Source organism: Vanessa atalanta, chromosome 1 (assembly GCF_905147765.1).
Source record: "Vanessa atalanta chromosome 1, ilVanAtal1.2, whole genome shotgun sequence".
NCBI classification, from domain to species: domain Eukaryota; kingdom Metazoa; phylum Arthropoda; class Insecta; order Lepidoptera; family Nymphalidae; genus Vanessa; species Vanessa atalanta.
The window spans coordinates 13,006,753-13,029,976 of record NC_061871.1 but is presented as its reverse complement, the minus strand read 5'-3'; the positions used below and the strand labels follow the sequence as shown (position 1 = coordinate 13,029,976).

The 23,224-nt window shown below is 34.1% G+C and overlaps 2 protein-coding genes across 2 annotated transcripts; one reads left to right on the top strand and one right to left on the bottom strand.

Moving 5' to 3' along the window:
* Window positions 1-14,754: 14,754 nt before the first annotated feature.
* Window positions 14,755-15,624, bottom strand: LOC125077911 (craniofacial development protein 2-like). Its single transcript, XM_047690028.1, has one exon. It carries the CDS (start codon window positions 15,622-15,624, stop codon window positions 14,755-14,757), a length of 870 nt encoding a protein of 289 aa, XP_047545984.1.
* A 1,504-nt stretch (window positions 15,625-17,128) lies between these two features.
* Window positions 17,129-21,249, top strand: LOC125077524 (GILT-like protein 2). Its single transcript, XM_047689445.1, has 5 exons — window positions 17,129-17,258; window positions 17,345-17,424; window positions 19,824-19,979; window positions 20,369-20,539; window positions 20,939-21,249. The coding sequence occupies exons 1-5, from the start codon at window positions 17,144-17,146 to the stop codon at window positions 21,191-21,193; spliced, it is 777 nt and encodes a 258-aa protein (XP_047545401.1). The 5' UTR covers window positions 17,129-17,143; the 3' UTR covers window positions 21,194-21,249.
* Window positions 21,250-23,224: the final 1,975 nt, after the last annotated feature.

The following is a 23,224-nucleotide window of genomic DNA, read 5'->3' as shown; positions in this document are numbered from 1 at the left end:
TTAACAATTATTTTCTGTCAGTTACTACAGACTACTTGACTAGCGTGCAATTCAACCGATTTAATATATTTACAGACTAAAAGTACACCTTTATTATTAATTTACTTAATTTTTTCAACAATATTAATAAATAGATAATAAACATATTATAAATATATCCTAACATAAGTCGGTCTGAACTACGGCAAAATGATTACAGTAAAAAGTTTACGTTTTAGGGCGAAACAAAGCAAGATATATTAATTCTGAAGTTACACTCAGTTTCTAAGAATTACATCGTGACTTCTTTGTGTGAATGTGTTTTCAACGCGAAATGTTATCTTATAAATAACAAATCCTAAAAATGTATCGCATGCCATCCACCAATGACCTCTCAAATTAAAGCCGAACTTCTAAACCTAACTTTGACCAGCGTTTCAGAAATTCGAAACGAATCTTATGGTTTAAGCTTCTTTGATTGTCGTCAATTATTGGCATACGTTAAGTTATTTAGGCAAAATCGTGTATTTAATAAAACCATTTTATTTTTAATATTATCAATTTATATTGAAAACGTACAACTGTCATTTTGTTTATAAATCAAATTGATTTAGATGGATGATATTGCAATCTCAGAACCTTTCATAGATAGTGCAAAGTTATTGCCTTCATATCTCTACCGAGCTCCGTAAATTGACGGGAAACGCTGGTGATCCCCGGCGCTGAATAAGGCAATACATATTTCATGAACTTTCACATAAACACTTATTTTTATACGCTTATGTATTATACGTTAAGTTACATTCTGCTAACTTATTGACGACGTTTTTTTATAGTATATCTATACTCTAACTATGTCTTTCGAATATAATAAATACATCGAAACTTATCAAATAAGCCATTAATCGGACATTGCTAAAATATTTTCAATATACTCTCGTATGTCTTACTGTAATTATTCCTTGGTATTTTAATATGTAATATCTGTCTTATATATTAAAAATGTGTTGAAATATATCTATTTGAAATTAATATACCCAATGGCTGGTATATATGTATGTTTATTTTTTGGAAAACTTTTCATACTATTGACTTTGTTATGACTCACCAATAGATGGATCCGCAACACATCAACTGTTATTGATTTGATTGGTGCATTCATGCGTGATGACTTCCTGACTGATTTCGGTGACGACGGTCAATCTCAAGAGAGACTACCTAATTCAGGGCATATAATACACAAATGTGTCCACCAACACAGGTGCACTCTTTTAATCCGTTATCATCATAGTTCAGACGCCTATGACATTACGTCCTATGTACGGGAGTGTGTACACTACACACTTCCAGACTCCAAGATGTTACTGAGGATTTTTTTTAATAGAAAACCCCATATTTTTTATAGGCCTGACCTGGGGTCTGAACAAAATTCCTCGGGCCCTGCCTTATTTCTAGCTACTCGACCAACGAGGCAGTCTTCAGGCCTGTAAACGTACACAAACAGGACGTTGGCCAGTTTTTGCTGGTATTTATATAATAAAATTAAGAGGGCTATTCGTGCAATTTATAACCTGGTCCCAAAAGATTCGTTAAGAGGTAAATTTAAAGAAATTAAAATAATGACTGTCGCTTCTCAATTTGTTTTTGATAATGTTATGTATGTACGCAAAAACATAAATGATTTTCCCAGAAATTGTGACGTACATTCTATTAACACTAGGAACAAGAATAAACTTGTTACTCCAAGTACCCGATTACACAGGGTTAGTAACTCTTTTTTGGGGCAATGTATACGTTTTTACAACAGGATCCCAGAAAACGTTCAAAATTATTCAATTATAAAATTCAAAAGAGTCGTTAAAGAGCGTTTGTGTGCTAAAGGATATTACAACACTAATGACTTTTTAGTTGACTGCACACCTTGGGAATGAAATGATCGCCTCCAGGCTGTTTCAAACAACTAAAATATACTTATCATTGTACCTACATGGAAAATGGTTAAAAAAAATAAAAAAATTATATCCCGCTGAGTTTCTTTCGCCGGTTCTTCTCAGGTCCGAGGTGCTAAATTCCGAACCGGTGGTAGATTTTTGACAATCAATAAACAAGTGCAAACACTTCTATATTGAATAAAGATTTTTGACTTTGACTTTGACTTTGTTTCTTCGTATTTCTCATGCGATCCTCAACCATTCATTCAATTGAGATGAAACTTTCTACAGTTGTTGTTGACACTTGCCTTAAGATTTCTGAAAGAGGATCATCAACTGTCATTCCGAAACATTTCGAGTAACTGTTTATACAACATTTAAAAGAGATATAATTCATGTTGATCTAGTATTATAAGACGTCGTTTTTTTAGATAATGTGCGTAAATCTCGATGCAAAAACTCTGTTGCTTAATGATTGCGGAACGAGTTGTTATGCTGAAAATAGCTGTGAACATTTTACTCCTCAAACACATGGCATAGGTGGTGTTAGATCTGCGCGGGGCATATTTATTGCCAACCGCTTATCGAACAAGGTTAACAGCGTATCTTGTATATCACTATTCCATTTGGCACAATTCTCCATAAATTTACTCCACTTATTTTGATACCCTTCGAACGATGATACAGCAATATGGTTTCAGGATTTTTTTAATTATGGTCTTAATTCCTATTATCAAAAACTAATTTGTATTATTTTATTACAATCCAATTTAATTGCGTTAGGAATGGGGACTATCATCCAAATCAGAACCCGCGTTTTTTCATCGCAAGATGATGTAAATACCATTGCAGTAAAATTGATACAATCATTAACTTCATTGTAAATATCAAAATTTATTATTAAATTTTAACGTTAAATGACGATGAACGTAATGATGACGTAAATAAGACTTGACGTAAATTATGTAATTAAGGCTCAAGGATCGCAGCGACGATCGGAAGCGGGATCAAATTGAAATTAAATCGCATTACCTGGAAGAAGCTTCCAGATGCGGTTTACAAGGTCCGCTATACACTGCACTAAAGATCCTATTATATATAATTATATATAAATGAGAAAATTCAGATTTTGATGCTGCCTACCAATGAAATAAAGGAACATTAAAATAACATAATTAAAATTATAAATAAAATGATAAAACAACGTTCAGGAGAGCAGGTGTGGCGAAATTATACTAAACACTCACACTCACACACATATAATTAGGTATATACTCGTATATTTTCAAAAAATATCTTGCAATAATTAATCAGGAACAAGATTTTGATTTGTTGTTATAAAATATAGAAAAAGTATTTACTACTCTTTACATATATTTGATGTTTATAAACATTATTTAGTGTTGCTTTTACATAAATAGCTTTAAAAAAAAACAATTCGTAACTAATAAGCATAATTCATAGATATCGAGATTCGCTGAAGAAGATCTAAAGATTTAAATATTTATACATATTTTTTTATAAAAAAGGCTGGCGGACGGACAATAATGGTCAGTGGTTTCCACCATTAGACAACGGTACTATAAGACCACAGTTATTGTAGTGACCAATAGACCATAATTTTAACCATTCCTTAGATCGCCACGACTTCTATGTTCCCAAACCTTGGAAACATAGAAGTCGTGCCCCTTGAGCCTGTAGTTACACTAATTCACTAACGCTTCAAGTTTTCAGAAGCTGTTTGGCGGTAGAATATTTGAAGAATGGGTGCTACCTACCCAGACGGGCACCCATAAAACCCTGAAACGTAAAATTTGATATATTTATAAAGTACTAACTTAACTATTCGAAGCCAAGTAATCAATTTAACAACTATCATTGTCTAGCGTGGTTGCAATTGGAGTGTTTTGAAACAATGAACAAACTGATTCGCTATCAGAATGTCGTAATATCCCGTATGCAATAGATAAGGGCTATAAATGAAGCTCGATCGATCTCGCTGAACAAAGCTGTGTATTTGACCCGCGTCTGACACGCCACGCGGTTGTAACAGTATCGGTTCATTTCCTATACCTCAAAATACATATTAAATAAAAAAAAAACAACCCCGAATTCTAGTACATAAATAAGTTATGACATTTTTGTTAATGACATTTGCCGATTTTTCGTTCCGGTCCGATTCCGATGCCGATTCGTTCTCAAGTAAGACTAATCAATTACGCAGAATATATTTTAGTTTGAGCTCAAACAAGTGTTTTCGGAATTACAGGTACAGTCACTTTTCCCGCAGTCTTTTAATCTGATGTGTCAACATCGGATACGACCGTAAACAGTTCAAGCGCTGCGTTGGTCCAGCACGGAAGTGTCCACTTCCAACTTTCAGAGCTCATCAGAATTATTTGAGCCAAAACTCCAATAGTCTATTCATGGGCCCACCTAGGGCTTGAACCTAGGACCACGGCATTCGCAGCTTTATAATATAGCCTTTATAACATCGTGAAGACACCTGTATGTGTTGGATGAAAATCTGACAGATGTGTAACCACCAATCCAAAAAACAGCGTGGTGAAATAAGCTCCTGAACTTCTCCTGGGAGGGAGACGAGTCTTAGTTCAGCATAGTTATTGGCTGTTAATACTTATTATTTTCATGTAAGCTTTTACAAACATTTTGGATGGTAATCTTTCAAGACTATATTATATATAAAACTAGCTGAACCTGCGGATTTACCCGCCCGAAATTTATAAAAGACACACTTCCAACCCCCGTTATATCCCCTTAGGGGTTGTGTTTCGTAAAAACCGGAACCGGAAATTTCTTGGAGAATGTCTACACCCTATAAAAACCCACCTACCAAATTTCAAATTTGTAGGTAGTTTCTGGGATTTCGTGATTAATCAGGGAGTGATATTTCGCTTTTATATATATAGATAAACATGGCATCAAAGTATTTATTGTTTGGGGTGGAAAAGTGATGAGTGGCTTGAATCTGCAGAAGACGGGTTTGCACTAAGTACTTACATGAAAACTAACTAGTGCTTAGTTTATAATGCACACATTTCGATAACAATCTACGTATTTAGTCCCTGGACATGTCGGTTTTATAAATAAATTTTATCTTCAATCGATTAATTGATTAAAATAATAATACAATTAAAAATATTTTATGTTAATTATATATACATATATGAGTGAAAATGTCATACGATATTGTTTATTTTTACTAGTAATAATTAATCTTATTAAAATTATTTTTGTTAAGTAATTACTTACTAAAGGAAAATCTTCATAATTCCATAAACATTAGTAAAAATGTTAAAAACATCGATACAAGCGGCAACTGTCATCGAAAGCTGGTATCGACAATGTTTGAGCCAGCGACGCCCGTGAGCCGATATCGAATTAATATTTAACGGGAATTGGGCAACCCTCGCTACGAGGAATTAATACGTGGATAGCGTGAGAGCTTGCACCTGTTGTAAGAAACATGACCAGATAATACAAGAGTATTTTTAGTTCTCAACTTTGCCGTGGCTAGTTGCCTGTTTGTTTTAATTTTGATGTCATTTTTAACCAATTATAAAAAGGTATTTGTATGTAGGGGTAATCTCTGGAACTATTTATCCAATTTTAAAAAGAACTTAACTGCTAAAGCTACTTTATTCCTAAGTGATATAAGGTATAAATTATATTTTTTTCTTATTATTTTCTTTATTTGTAAACTGCACCCGTTGCAATCCGAGGTGGGTCGCTAGTGTTTTTTTTTTCGGTCCGAAACTGATCTTACTATGGGGTTTAAGGTTTTATAAACTATTATTCCTTAAGAAGTGATAATACTTTTGTTTTATTCCACGAGGTTTATTCCACGACGGTGCTTCAAAGATTGGTGGGTCAGATTTTCATCCGATACAAGTAGGACTGGGTACATAATTATGTGATGAAATTAAATTTGCACTTGCAATCTAAGTGATTTTTCAGAAAGTGTTCCTTCATCATCGAGCACGGTATAAGGACAAATGCAAAAACTATATTACTTTTTCGGATTAGATCCCGCAATCTTAGTTCCAATTCCACGTATTCAATCCACTTGATCAACTCGTCCTTGACAATTAAGTACAATAAAATAAATTAAGAAAATTATTGAATTATAATGAGTTAATACAAATTATTAAATCATAAAATAGAATACATTCCTACTTACAGTTTCGTTCATATTATCTCAAACTATATTTTTTTTACGAAATTGTATGTATTTTTTTATTATTTTTAGCTGCGTATATATTTGGCATTAATTTCAATCATATGACGTGCAACATTTAATCTAGTCCAAAAGTATAGGCTTAATCAATCACAAAGACGCTTCCCTTCAGTTTCGCTAAAACTTAATAACAAATCATAATTATAACCTAACCAATATTCGCCAGCCGCTTCCCCTGCGTGTGTCCCTCACACGCGGATTTCGTAGGATTTTGTTATTAAAAGTAACCTTTGTCCTTCCTTGAATTCAAGCTCGCTTCATACCAAATGTCATAAAATTCGGTTCAACTGTAAGATTAGCCGTGAAAGCATTACAGACAGAGTAACTTTTGCAGTTATAATATTAATATAGATTTGTATTTAAGCACGAGCGTCAATCAATAATAGTAAACGCCGATAAAATGTACCATATGGATACGCCTTTCCATAAATAGATCTGTAAATGAAAGGATGAAGTTAATGAATTGCTTACAAGATTTTTAAAAGTCACTAATTGCGTTTTTCGAGGGTTCTTACTCCAATGCCTACTGATAAATTTCGACAACACATATAAAAATACGACACCTACCGGAATTAGAATAGTCACCCCAACTCTATGTAGGGTGTCGTAGAAACGACTAACGATCCAAGGAGACAACACTACAGTAGGAGAGCAACATCCACGACTTGTGGGTTCCTTCAAAAAATAACATTCCCGAGGAGATTTGTTAAGGTAGGGTATAAAATGATGCCTAATATTTAAGGAGAATTATTAAAGAAGAGGAAGAAGATATACTGGACCGGGTCCAAGTAAATGAGTAAGTAAGAGTGAACGATGATGATACGAAAAAACGACGTACATACAACACACATAAACGGACTTACTCAAACACATTTCCGATCGCATAATGGATATGAAAACTGAACGATTTTCCTCGTAATAACCAGCATCCGTGAAAACCAACAAAACGCAAAATCCGAAACTGAAAAAACCTGTAATCTGTGCACAGAATAAGGATTTACATAAAACACTACGCTTCGTGCAGCGGAATTGAGTTCAATTTTTCATTTTGCTTGTACAAATAGAGACCTTCCATCGTTCTATACGCAGACCACCTGACTGACGAGTTTTACTCTTTTAAAGTTTTTAGCGAATCGATCCAGACAATTGGTTTGTATGTAATATGATATCGTTATCCAGTTTTTTTTATGTATCAAACAAAAATATGAAATTGATATGCTTATCAATTATAATATAAAAATGGCACCGTGTATTCTTATAATAGAGGCCGAAGATACTCAAATCAATTTCAGCGTAACTTTCCCGTACTTCTCTTTAATTGACTTAACATAGCATCCCCTAGTTAGGCTAGTTACCTTTAGCGTAACCTGTACCGGTAGCTGATAAACGATAAGTTTATAAACTAATCCATCAGTAAAGATCATAAGGAGGATTGGCATCAGGCAAGCAATTGACCTTGTAATCTGCCATCTTACAATTTTATAAAACATTCTGTTCAGACTCCAAAATATAGTCAAATGAATGATGGTGAAATAAAATGAATTACGTATTATTAACAATTCGGTATTGTAGGGTTTTGTGTAAACCGTTTAACCTGCTCTTCAGATATTCTACCTCCAAACAGCAATACTTAGTACTGTTGTATTCCCGCTTAAACGATAAGCGAGTAACTACAGACACAAAGAACATAACATCTTAGCACACGAAGTTTGTGGCGCATCGGCGATGTAAGAATGGTTAATGTTTCTTACAATGCCAACCTGTGGTCGTTGGTGACCCTACCACTGACTTACCATCATGTGGCACATTTGCCCCTTACATATACTATAAAAAAAACATTGTTTATCCTTATCACTCTAAGAAGGACACTTTGGAATACGCCGAAATTTAAACACATTATTATTTTATTAATTCTTGTTTCTGGCACTTTAATTCGGCAAATTGGACTTAAAATAAAAGATACATTGCCGTGGGATGTAGTCATAGACGGCCTGATCAAATTAGACGATAGATCACGTTTCGAATTGAGTTTTCAGTTCAACTTGCTCATGAAATAACCGAGCACTATGAATAAGCCTCTGTCTGCATTTGACATCTACTTTCATTCTAGTACCATTCAATTTATTTCTTTGAATTGATCTAAAAGCGTCTCTCGCAAACAAGAGTTATCAATGTCGTAAGCCCGAATGTTTATGTATAAATAATAACATATTGTTGGAAATAAATTTCTATGCTATTTTTAATTTCCTACATAGAGATTTTGTCTAAACAGGAAGTGTGTGATATATAAATTGAAATGATAAAATGATAGTTTAAAAATATTATAAGGAACATGACGTCGTCGAAAAAAAGTAGGCAAAAATGGATAAATTCTCGTTTTGTTCTACATATTTATAAATTACTCGTTAGTTTGCTAACGAGCTAACTTCTAAATAATGATGGATTCAATTTTTACCGAAATTCTTCCATTTCATGTTCGACACCGAAGATGTATCAGTTTATGAGTGATATCTTTATTGTGAAAATAAATATATTTGGATGAATGATTAGAAACAGTAATTGACATAGAAGTTATAGATGTTTACGAATCTTCAATGTACTATCGCCAGCACTGACCAGTTTTTGACATTGAGCTTAAAGACACTCAGAGCATTATTCGGTCAGTTATCTGCAACAAGAAAGGAAAACATATTTCCCTTTGTCTGATAATGTCATGTTCCAAAGAACATTTTTTTTTATAATATTGGTAGACAGACAAGCATGACCCATAGACAATGGCTGTAAGAAATATCAACCATTTCTTATATCTTCCGCCCGCTTTGCCTTGTGCTCATAGTTACTCTGGCTCACTTACCTTTCAAACCGAAACACAACAATACTAAATACTGCTGTTTGGTGGTAAAGTATCTGATCTGTGGGAGTTACCTACCCAGGTGGACTTGCATAAAGCACAACCAAGTAATAAACAAAAAACACAGTAAATAAAATAATTCAAGTTTGATAAAAAATACTACCAAGTTTATCACCGAGTTTTTATAATAATAAATCAACAAACAAGCTTAAAATACAACACAACATCCTTTCAAAACGTTAGCGTTAAGTTTTTTTCATTGCCATATTACTGTATTCCCATTTCACATTTAAATCTTTCACACTATTCAAAAAGCAGATAAAAATATCCCTGAATTTTAAACCAAAAGTCGTTTTTAGTCAATAAAAGCGTCGAAGTATACACCTCTGTGTATGTCCGAACGGACACAAAAAAACAGGCGGACAGATAAATTCACGCAGTAAAAATTTTAACTTTTCTTTTTTCTAGAATATATGTAAAAAAATTATATAAACTATTCGGCTTACATTGTCAATTAAAAGTTAGCCATAAACTCTGAATGTTGAAGTTAGCTAGTGTTAAACTGTTTCTAGAAAATATTCCCATAAATCGTTCCGTATCTTTGTAGTTGTAAAGTTCTACAACGGCAAGTCTGGTAGACGCGGTTGCTTGCGATGCGACGTGTCTATTTCATCCATTCAAAAGCAGACGGTAGCATTGTAATACAATTTTCTTCAGAGATGAGGAAAGTAATATGTGGAGATACGTAACTCGACAATAAACGGAGACTCCATTGTGAGACCAGTCTGTGGCCACACTTGTGTCCAGTATACGTTGCGTGCTATATTACATTACATTTATAAACTTTTAATATCTAAAAATGGCACTTCGCTTAGTTGAATATGTTCTTGTAGCAATATATTTTTATTTGACCAAATATTTGGTATATTCGCTAATACTATTGATAAAGAAAAATATTTCCTTATTATAAAAACAATGAGCGTAAAAACAGTGCAATGGTACTGAGAGCAAATATTTGTTTTGAATCCTTGATGTGTACCTTAAAACATTTAAGTTTTATTTGTTATTCTTGTTCAAATTAGACAAATATAATCAAATAAATCCTCTACACTGGCGTGTTAGGCCATTAGCCTAAATATGCAAACATACCATGCTTATTATAGTACTGGTATCGGAAATTTAGGAAAAAAACACTTTATTTATCATCTCTCTTCTTTGTCTTTCTCTGTCTCTGAATTTCCTGCTGAAAGAAAAATACATAAAAATACTTAAATATTATTAAACGTTTAATTATTCTTATGTATATTTACCGATCAATTAACACACGCTGTGTGAATGTATTATATAACGTAATGCTCAATAAAATATAACTTCTATAATATCCGTAAAATATATTTGATTTTTTATTTAATTGTAATTTCAAGTAGTAGTACCAATGTAGTAGTTAGTTAGCCGAGATAGACCATTGGTTAGAATGCGTGCATCTTAACCGATGATTTCGGATTCAAACCCAGGCAGGCACCACTGAATTTTTATGTGCTTAATTTGGATTTATAATTTATCTGGTGCTCGGCGCTGAAGGAAAACATCGTAAAGAAACCTGCGTGTGTCTGATTTCAACGAAATTCTGCCACATGTGTATTCCACCAATCCGCATTAAAGCATATGCTCGTGGTAGAATATGCTCCAAACCTTCTCCTCAAAGGGAGAGGAGGCCTTAGGCCAGCAGTGGAAAATTTACAGGCTGCTAATGTAATGAAATAGTTGAAGCTATATGAGTAGCTTATTATAGTCTTCCAATTGAAACTTAGTTAATATATAATTTTTTATAGATTTAATTTAACATTTACTATGTTTTCCAGATACAAAAAAACTCTTTTCACGAACTAAAAACACTGCTATCCGTCCTTCATCAAATAGAGCCCTTGTGTAAAGTCCGCCTGACCTAGCTCTGCAAACTCCCAATTAATTGTGAAAAAAGGCTTTAGTTCCAACGTTATTCGTCTGTTGCGTTAGTACGTGAAGAAAAAAATCGTCAAGTCACAATTAAGACTTTTCTTTTGAAAACTAAGTGTTTGCGAGCATTTTTCTGTCGATGGTACATCTGTATGACGAGTTAACACTTGATAATACATTGTATCTTTTTTCGTAGCGTCAACAACGTAATAGTATTATAGAACTCTTTATTTGGTGGGCTTTGTGTGAAACAAAACTACTTACTACTGTTGTGTTCCGGTTTGAAATGTGAGTGAGCCAGTGTAATTAAAGGTACAGCGGTCATAACATCTTAGCTCCCAAGATTGGTGGTGATAGGCAATATAATGAATGGTTAACATTTCATGCAGCGCGTATGTGTATACATAAACAAAAACTATCTTATAACCCTATTGCTGTATCAGCTCGATTTTACCATATCTAAATACTTTTTATAAAAAAAAAATTGCATACGAATAAAATAAAATGCGAATAACGGAAAAAGATACGCATTTTATAGCTTCAATAAATAACATGTATGTAAAAATGCGTCGACATAACTTTATGGTATTATCGGAATTATAAATATTTTTTTAAATAGCAATCCTTATTGTAAACAAGAAGACAGACACTCAAACGTATAAAATTAATCGTTTTAATGACACGTTTGACCCGTGTAATCAACCGAATTTAGCAATAGTCGAGGTATTTTTTAAGAATAAATTCGAATCTCACCTCAGAATACGAGCATCAAAAGTCAGTGTAGTATGTGACCTTAAGTATAAAAATGATAAAATTTAAAGGATACGCGTATCAAAATGGCGTATGCCGTTTGACAACATATCACGAGTGAGATACAAAGTGCTATTTTTTACAGAATCGCACTACAGAAGTCAGAACCATAAGTGGCTTATGACCACTATTCTGAATTCGTTTTAATGTCATAATAAATCTGTGGCAATATTAGTTTTAATGCTTTTTATTTAGTAATATATATAATTACATAATATAAAACAAAGTCGCTTACCGCTGTCTATCTATCCCTGTGTTACATTTGATCTTTGAAATTACACAACGGATTTTGATGCGGTTTATTTTAATAGATAGATTGATTCCAGGGTAATTAGAATTAGAGGTTTATATGTGTAATACACACACAATATAGAAGAGACACACTGATAATTTTAAAGATTTCTAAAGTGATGTCGTAAATAAACACATTTGTTTGCGCTAACATTACAAACGCTGGCTGATCCCTACGAGACAGATCAAAATAATGTACTACAGTATTATACACCTTAAAGAGGTCGTCAAAAAAGTCTGCAATGGTATATGTCTATCTCTTAGGGATAACCCACAACAACAATTTTTTATCCTTCACTTTTTACAAGAAAAAATGGCTTATTTTCGAAGCGATTTTAAGCAATACAGTAGAAGTAGTTAATGTTTTGTTTAGTTAACATATATCATAACTAAATAAATATAAACATAATATATCTATCTATATTCTTTGATCAAATGATTTTTAAGGATTTTGTAGGCAGTCTGAAAATATCACGCTCCTAGAAAAAGGACCTTATTCATCATCCTCATCATCCTCCTGCCCTTATCCCAATTTTACTTGGGGTCGGCGCAGCATGTCTTCTTCTTCCATACTTCTCTGTCAGACGTCATCTCACAAGTAACATTCTTTCTAACCATATCGTTTTTCACACAATCCATCCATCGTTTCTTGGGTCGTCCCCTACCTCTATATCCATCCACATCCATACTCAAAACCTTTCTCACAACATGGTCCTCATTCCTCCGCATAACATGCCCATACCAAGACAGCCGGTTTCCAGATAGCTTCTCGGTTACCGGTGCCACTTTCAAACTTCCTCTTATGTACTCATTCCTTACTCTATCCATTCGCGTAACACCACACATTGCTCTCAGCATTCTCATCTCCGCCACATGCAATTGTCTTTCAGTCATCCCTTTTATAGCCCAACACTCTGATCCATATAGAATAGCAGGTCTGATCATGGTCTTATAGATCTTCCCCTTAAGTCTAAGGGAATACGGGGGTCACAAATTGTTCCCGTAACCTGCCGCCATTTCATCCACCCTGTGTTAATCCTGTGCTTTACCGTTCGATCTATATCGCCATTGCCTTGAATGAGTGAACCGAGATACCGGAAGTCGGAGCAGACTGGAAGGGCTACGCCATCAAGCGCTATGGCTTCAGGACCGGAGAGACCGCCGAAATCGCAGAACATGTATTCAGTCTTCGTTCTACTGATTTTCAAGCCAACATTCTCCAGTTTCTGTTGCCAATCTTCCAATCTATTCTGGATCTCAGGTCCATCTTCACCAACCAGTACAATGTCGTCGGCAAAAAGCATGCACCAGGGTGCCTCCTCCTGTATGTTCGCCGTTAGAGCGTCCATAATCAGCAGGAAGAGGTAAGGACTTAGAGCCGACCCTTGGTGCAACCCTACAGCCACACTGAACTGGTCAGTGTTGCCGGCAGACGATCGGACGTAGGTACAGGATCCCCTGTACATAGCACGGACTAACTCCACATACTTCCCAGGCAAACCTTTCTCTTTCAATGCCCACCATAACACTTCACGAGGCACCCTATCATAGGCTTTCTCGAGATCAATGAATACCATGTGCAGGTTCTTGTGAGCACGTCTGTACTTCTCGCACAATTGGCGGAGTGCAAAAATAGCGTCCATTGTCCCTCGACCTGACATAAACCCAAACTGATTTTGGACAATTTCACTCTCTTCTCGCAATCTTCTCTCTATTACCTTCTCCCATATTTTCATAGTATGTGACATGAGCTTTATCCCTCTATAGTTGTTGCAATCCTGTATATCCCCTTTATTTTTGAAGATGGGCACTAGCGAACTACTGCACCATTCTTGAGGGATGGTTTCTTCATGCAACAACTTATTGAAGAATAAAGTCAACCACATACATCCGTCAGTCTTTAACACCTTCCATACTTCAACTGGTATGTCATCTGGACCCAAAGCCTTCCCATTTTTCATACTTTTGACTGCTGTCATTATCTCATCCATGCTTATTTCTCTTACTAATCCCTTATTTACTTGTGCCTCTTGGAGAATACCATTCCAGTCATTCTCTTCATTCATAAGCTTTTCAAAATAAATCTTCCATCGCTCTTTTATTTCCTCATCTCTACATAACACCTTACCAGCCTCATCTTTCATGCATTTGATATGTGTTATATCTCTCGATCGTCTTTCTCTCTCTTTCGTAATTCGGTAGAGTTCCTTCTGGCCTCTAGGGCTGTCCAGTGAGTTGTACAACTTTTCTTGTGCCTTAGCTCTGGCCACTGCTACCGCCTTCTTTGCTCTCCTCTTAAATTCCTTGTAAACTTCCTTTTTTTTCATCTTTTAAACTTGTATTCACATTTTTTTCAACCTGCCATTCTTTAAATGCCACTTTCTTCTCTCTCAGTACATTTTGCACTTCCAAATTGCACCACCATGTATCCCTATCTATCAGACCTTTTCCTTTCGACTCTCCAAACACATCCTTTGCGACCTTCCTTATGTGCCTGGCCATCTCATTCCAACAATCATCTACCAATTTCTCTTCCATCTCATTCATTTCTATAATTTTCTCCACTATATGGTTCCTAAATCTACTAGCACATTCATCATTCTCTAACATACGCCATCTTGTCTTTGGAGGGGGCCGTATTTGGCTGTTTCTGGGGGAGACACTTAATTTAACATCCATCACCACAAGCCTATGTTGGCGACTAATGCTTCGCCTGGCAGCACTTTACAGTTTTTGACACAGCATAGACTCCTCCGCCTCACTAAGAAGTAGTCTATCTGTGTCGCGTGGTGGCCACTCTTGTAGGTTATTAGGTGTTCCTCTTTTTTCTTAAACCACGTGTTTGTTATAGCCAGGTCGAAGGCACAGGCAGCTTGTAAAAGTGTCTCACCGTCAGCGTTCCGGTTTCCCAATCCCCACCCACCATGCACTCTCTCATATCCATCATTCTCTCTTCCTACATGGCCATTAAAATCACCACCCACGTAGACTTCCTCGCTATCCTGTATATTCATCAGCAGGCAATCAAAGTCCTCCCAAAACTTTTCTTTCACGCTCTCCTCACAGCCTGACTGCGGCGCATACACACTTACTAGATTCAGTGTCATGCCGTCCACAATCAGTTTAATCGCTATCAGTCTATCATTCGCTCTTTTTATATCCACCACACATTCTTTTAACCTACTATCTAAAACTATACCCACACCATTTCTCTTGCCATCACTTCCACAATAAAATAATTTATATCCTTCTCCGATTTCCCTAGCCCTTGCACCCTTCCACTTTGTCTCTTGCAGGCACGCTGCATTTATCCGTCGCCTTTTTAAAACATCTGCTAGCTCTCTTCCTCTTCCAGACATCGTTCCTACATTCCAACTTGCACACCTCAATTTTAACTCTCTCACACTTCGAGCTCGCTTCTTACGTCGCACCCGCCCGTTCCGGTGCGACAACCCTTGTCCATTTCCCACAGGAGCCGGGTGCTGCCCCTGCGCGTCGCCTGTGGGGTACGCCCTAGCCCTATCACTCGAATGGTTTTTAGTATCCATGCTGCTAAGGGTTTTGGCTTAAGATTTTATGGTCGGCCGCCTGCCTGACACCAACCCTCCTTGGGAATGCTGTCGTGGTGGTTTACCCGCCACCGTGCGGGTAGCCCTAAGTGCAGGTGATATGCAGTGGGCCTTGAATACCCTTAGTCGCCTCTTACGACACCCACGGGTAGAGTTGGGGAGGTCCTATTCCAATCCGGGACCATCACGGAAATTGTTGAATATTGTTTATTAATAATTTTCTAAAGGTTCCTGTACGGAATATTCATACGGTTGCTGGCATTCTAAGTACTCGCTAAAAGGACCTTATTATGTATTGAATAAGGTCTAAGCTTATCCGAGCACGCTGTCCACTTCTGGTTAGTGAATACTGTATATACCTGAGGCAGGATATCATCCAACTTGTGTAAACTTCCTCACAAAGTTTTCTTTAACCGCGAAGCACGAAATCAACACAAGTTGAGCAGATAAAAAGTCAATAGTACTCTACGATTGAATTGAACCTACTATCCTAAGTCCTAAATATTATATCCACTGATCCAGAGGCTTTTTATATAATATCATATCAAATAATAGTATTGTATTAAAAATTAATTGAAAATAACATTAAGTGTGATTATTCTTACATATGATTTTTACCTATAAGGAAGTACTATGACTGTTATTATTTTAACATTGTTTGAATATTTATCTAAACAACAATATATAGGGATAAAAACCAGCATATTGATTATGAATATTAATTAACCTATTTAAGTATACGACAAATAATTATTTTCGTCGTATTATATATATTTTATATCGAAGTCTATATATTAAATGGATTGTTTTTTAATTTTTTTTTTTACTTGTCATTGTACTTTGGAAATACTTATTAATATTTTAAATGGGAAAAAAATTGTTGGTTAGTTCTCCTTCATAAGTAAAAGAGAAACATTCATGAAATTTACCAGAGGTGACTCTCTATTCAGTGGCGTAGCTATAGTAGAGCCAGGTGGTGCAGTGCACCAGGGCCCGGGAGTTCAGAGGGCAATCTAACCAAAGCTTTGAAAAGAGCGGGTCAGCCAACTCGCCAGCTCCCGAAGCTAGAAAACCTCGACCCTGCTCACAAGAATTATTTTATTCCTATCCATATCTAATTTTGAAAGCCAATATAAGTTAAAGAAGGGGTGGAAAGAGAGGGGGAGGACCCGATTCTTTTCCTATGCACCGGGGCCCTTGCCCACCTGGCTATGCCACTGTCTCTATTCCCATACTCTCATAAACCTATGAGAAGGAAATCTGGCAAAACGATTGACAGATCAGACGCAAGACAAATGAGGCAATTGTCAACTTTCTACCTTCAAAGAAAAATCTCAATAAATTATGACTTTCTCCGCCCGGCATTCGAACACGAGATATCAAACCTACGTAGTTAAAAATATAATATATTCATCTATTAAATAAATGTCTATTATTACGGGTAGTGTGCACGGTTCTTTAATGTTATTAACTGTAGCGGATATGTATAATAACACGTATGAACAGTCTTACACTATCGGCGAAAACAATCGGTCACAGCATGGTTGTATTAAATTATATTCCATTTACCTTATTTATTTTATTTACATTGACAACAGCTCAATTTCAAATTGGTAAGTCTAATATGTTCAATTATTTTAGTATGAAATATATTATACACATTTTATTTATTTAAATAATAATATAATTTATTTCTCAGGTGACGTGTCTAACGCATTGGACGGAACCAACAATGCAGTACATTTGTCAAAAAATGACTTATATTTTTTTAATTATAAGGTAAGCTATTTAATTAAAACGTTTTTTATGTGAAAAATTAAACTAATTTTTATCAGTTTCAATACAATTCTAAAACGGATGAGTCCTTCATATAACTTGTATTTTTATATTTTTTTATTGTCTGTCTATTTTCAATTTTCTGAAATTACTTTAATTGATTTTGGCAAAACTCAACTTTGGTTTAGTTTTTATTTAATAATAAAATCTAATAGATCTAGATTCCAAAACCGTCTAATAAGCCCATCCTAATTTTATAAAATAATTTACATTGTTTTATTGGTTCTGCATATCATTCTTTTTCGTAATTCGTTGATGGGATGGATTTTAAAAACATGAAATCAATTATATAAAGCATATCAGAAATTTATAGCTCACTGAAGCAGTTAACGTGACATATTTACCATAAAATATAATAAAAATTGCAGAAATAATTACGTATTAATATTCAGCTTAAGATTTTCATTTGTTATTGTCAATGTGTATCTGACACATAACAAAAAAATAACTTATCCTCGTCAATATTCAATATCTAAAGTAACTATTGAATTTCCTAACGATTCTGCTCGATAAAATCTACATTCTTAATTATAAATCAATTTATATATTTATCACTCAACCGATATACTATTTCGGAGAAAGCATTATTTATTTTATCGTATATTTAATTAGTGTCATGTTACCAATAACGATAATTAAGTGTCATTAGCAAAACATCACTATCTAATATTTGTTTCCGACAAGATAAGATAGGTCATTAATACGAATAAGGAAGAGGAATGACCTAAGAATTGATCCTTGTGAGACCCCTACATTTATTGGAGCTCCGGCACAGATTTCGTTATTTACGTCGATTCTCTTGTTCTCGAATTCGATTGTTAAATTGTATTTATTTTATATGAACCTATTTATTTGACTTATAAAATATGATCTTGAAACAATACAAGCCGAGTAGTTATATTTAAAACAAATGTTCAATAGATTGTATTTTATAATAAAGTAAATCATTCGTTTTAGATTTTTAATTTAGATATGTTAATATTCTTTTGTTTTACGCCTCACGTATAAATTAAATACAGAAGTACTTATAATATCAATAAACATGCTACAAATATTATATAATGCGACGGTATTATCGCTTAGCAAATATTTTTTCTAGACAAGCTTAGGATTAGAAGTTTGTTATAATAGAAATTGAAAAGTAGTCCATTAAAAATACTTAATGCTATATAAAATTCTTATTTTTTTTTAAATAAATAATCCGTTTGAATATCTTTTGTAAATACATGCAAATAACTATTTTATACGTTTACATAATGGGTAGATATAATTGACGAGGTACTCCTAAAATAAAGTTTATATATTATTGCATTTTTAACATTACATTATCCTGTTAAATACTTTTGTGAAATAATACACTTAATGAGTATATCTATCTTAATTATATTTATACGAGAAATGCAGATAGCTGGAATGTATTATAAACATTATTATTATAAATTTAAGATTACTATCTGACATGCAACGCACATCTTAATCGGTGGATATAGCGGACGTATTTTTGCACAGGAATTCCTTAAGATACGTAGATGAGCACTAGAATATTTATACATTAATTTTGGAAGAGGTGTTGAGGGACTAAAGTTTTTTATAACAATTATGATAACGGACTTGCAAATAAACTTATAGAAATTGACGCTGTAAGTAATTTTAACTATTTCTTACATCACCAATGCACCACCAACCCTGGGAGCTAATGTATTATGTGACTTGTGCCTGTAGTAACACTACCTTCCTGTAAGCCGGAACACAACAATACTAAGTATAGGTTTTGGGCCGTAGAATGTGTGGTGGGTTGTACCGAACGGCTTGTACAAATGTCCTCATTTCTGATGTTTGAAATATTAAAAATTGGTATTTAGGCTAATTTTAATTATTGATAGACGGAAACAAAAGATTTTTAAATATTCTAATCACCTCAGAAGATGAAACTTAAGGTGAAAGTTTGCATAGAAATTGGAAAATAAAAATCGGTGACAAGTGAAAGAGAACTGTAGGAGTAAACGACAGATTTTAAAGCGTTTCCGATTCATCCTATAAGACGGTTTGAATAGGGTACAAGTGTTTACATGTAAGTTTGTCAATTTTGAAATTCCAGTTATGGAAATTGATCTATAGGCAACTTAGGTTACCAAAAATATCTACTTAAGTTTTTCTCAGTGCGTTCGCGGCTAGTGATATATAAAATATAATAAAAACCTATAAAATTATTACTAAAAAATAATTAAAAAAAAAACACTAAAATCGCTACAACAGATAGCATACACGAACGTACAATGTATCTAACGATCTATTATTTATATCCTATATTTATAAATCTTACTTAAAACTTTGTTTTACAGTATGAATATTATCAAGACGCCAAGGTGGACGTGAAACTATATTACGAATGTCTTTGTCCAGACTGTATACAGTTTGACAAGAATAAATTCAACCCCGTTGTACAGAAACTAAATCAGTACTTAAACATACATTTATATCCATATGGAAATGCAAGGGTAAGAAGTTTTAGGTTATATAGCGTTAATATAAAATTAATTAAATTTTAAATTAATGCCTAAACTATAACAATATTTGAAAAAATTAAAAACATAGCAGCTATGTTTTTCATAATGTTATGAATACTTAAATATTGTTTTAAATTACTGCCTTTACTGAAAATCGTTTCATATCAGTTGTATCGTAACACAATTTTTCGTCTTCTTCTTTCGATTAACAAATTACTCATGTCAGAAAGAAAGATGTCGGTGAGTTAGGATATCTATATTTGTCGAATAAAATTCTGTTACATGAATAAGCTCCAAAACTTCCCCTTAAGGGAAGATTTGCCTGACAGTGATAAACACAGCTGTTACTGTAAGTTATAATTTTCTCGGCATTTTTACAGACTTCCGAACACGACGGCCATTACGAGTTCAAGTGCCAGCATGGACCAGCTGAGTGTTACGGTAACAAGCTCCATGCGTGCGCCATCGATTATTTACAAAATATCACGAAGGCGGTGCAGTTTAACGCCTGTATGATGGATTATAAATCAAACGACGACGCTGCTGATAAGGTAAAAATCTTTCTTGTTTATGTATCTCTCATAAAAACATTAACTGCCTTATTTGTAATCGTTTAGCGGGCGTTTAGTTAAACACTGATTTTTCTCTTTGTAATGTATAAACATTGATTTGACATTTAAAAGAAGGAAACACAGCGTTATTTACTTATCACCTCTCCCTTAAGGAGTCAGTGCACTACATTGTATCATACCATGATCATGCTATGGACGTATCAGGCGGAAACAAATATGACACGGAATACTTTGGTCACTTGACCGTATCAAATCATCTCGGTGACATTTCATAAATAATATAAAAAATATCCTTTGTATTGAGAAGTTTGATTAGTTTTATAAGGTAATTTTAAACGCAGTGCAAATAATTAAATAAATTTGTTTTATATTTTTCAGTGTGCAAAATCGATGTCTTTGGACTCAAGTCCAATAAAGACGTGTGCTAAAAATGAACGGGGAACACAGCTCCTAAAATATTACGGTGATGAAAGTAAAAAAGCAAATTTCTCATTTGTTCCGTATATTCTAATCAACGGCAAGCTGAACAGCGGTGAGAACTTCATGGAAGATATTTGCGCAGAGTTCCCTGTGCCACCACCACCATGCGTGGATTTGTACAGCTCCCCCGAATACTTTCACGAAAATGAATAAGACAATTTTATAAATTATTCCATTCTTAATAATATAAACATGTATCGATATCTCTATTTGTAGTTTTACTTTTTCAAAAATTTGTTTTATTATTCAATAATAACAACAGAAAGCTAATTATACAAGAAATACATATAAGATTCCAGAATACTGTAACTTAAAGTAAATGTCTCTGAAAGTAATTGCCAAGTACTAAGTAAAGTATTGTAAATATCTTACTGTTGAGCTAAGGCCCAATATCCTAATGAGAAGATGGTTTGGTTCTTGTTCTACCATGCTCAAACATATGCCAGATTTACCAACCCAGTGGACTACTAGTATGAGCGGACTAAACACGACCCAAAAAGGATTTATTGACTTTGCGGAGACGGAAACTTGGCGGTATAAGCGCATCCTTACGTCTCGTGTACCTACAATATACAATAAATAATTATCACTGATTCTATCAAAGTGATCATTGTTACTGTGAATATACATAAAATTCTTGTAAATATATTGTTACGCGACTGTATGTATTCCCACTTTGTTGAAAACATCTCAAAAGGAGTCTAGCTCCAAGAATACAAATAGACCAGACAGCTCTCTTTTCTAAAATACAAACAGATTTGATAGACAAACCGAAACAAAGGTATGTATTATGTATTTGTAACCAACGAACAAGAATATTTAGCGAATACAAAGCTTAGGTACATTTTTGGTAAATTTTACGAAAAATTGTTGAGTCTCGTCGCGACAGTCGGCTAGACGTCGGGTACTTGTATCATGTATGCTAGCTTCTAACCGGTCATGGTATTGTGCCAAAACAACTGTTCTGTCATCTGTGAGAAGATATTGTAAGTTTATATATTTATAAATATTAATAAATTATTTTTCTTTAGTAGTAAGTAATGAACCCCCCCCCCACCTCATCGCATATTCTACCGCCAAAAAGCAACACTTATTATCTAAAGGTTGTTGGCGATGTCGAATTGGCAATGTTAGGGATACTTAATATTTTAATAGTGCTAATGCCTATGGGCGGTGGTGCCCTCTTACAATCAGGTGGACAATTTGCTACTCGACCTACCCACTTAAAATAAAAATTATAACAGTGTCTAATTCAACAAAATGTTTCCGGTTAGAAGTATGAGAGGTCCAGTGTAATTATAGGCACAAAAGGATCATAGACCCCATTCTTACTTTTGTTTAATTTTTTTTAAATACAAAACAATTAGTAAAGAGAACTAATTGAAAGAAGACATACTTTCCCTTCCCCTTCAGCGATTTCTTCAACAAGAGTTTAATAACGTAACAAAATATGAAACCATATTATGTTGATCGATTTTAATATTCTATTTATGAAATAACAAATTAAATAGTCACAACTCACTTGGATTTGATTTGATGATTCAAATTCTTCCTCAATAAAATATAATCAGCGAAATGTAAAAAACCGTATATTTTTTATTAATAACACGTGAAAATAAATAAAGCTCATCCAAGTTTAACCATTTACTAAAATTAATACCATTTTATTTCAATTGAATTTTTTTAATTCAATAACACGTTTAATGATATTACAACTAAGACGTTATTATTATCATTTGTACTCTGTTAGTGTAAAGTAACTCCTTACAGAATAGCACTGCTGTTAGAGCAATATTAATATCAAATAAGTGTTTTGCAGAAATTGCCCATAAAGTTTTAGCAGGCGTAAAATTATTTATACATCACAGCTGCAAAATTATATTGTATTAGATTACAAAAAAACATTAAATTAATTACGACAATTGTTTATTGGATTACTATTCTTTAAAACTTTCATTGTCTACCGAATCCTTTAAAGAGAACTTTAAACGATAACGTATTTATAAAATGACTTCTACATATTCCAGCAATGAATCACACGAAAACCATTTCAGATATTCGTTTCTTATGAGTAACGCAGACCATTGTAGTAAGACTGCTGGCCGTAAAACATTATGCATGAACAATAAAAGTCTCGATGGAATATAGTACTTTTTCATCATCATTAGACATTCCTTCATAAAA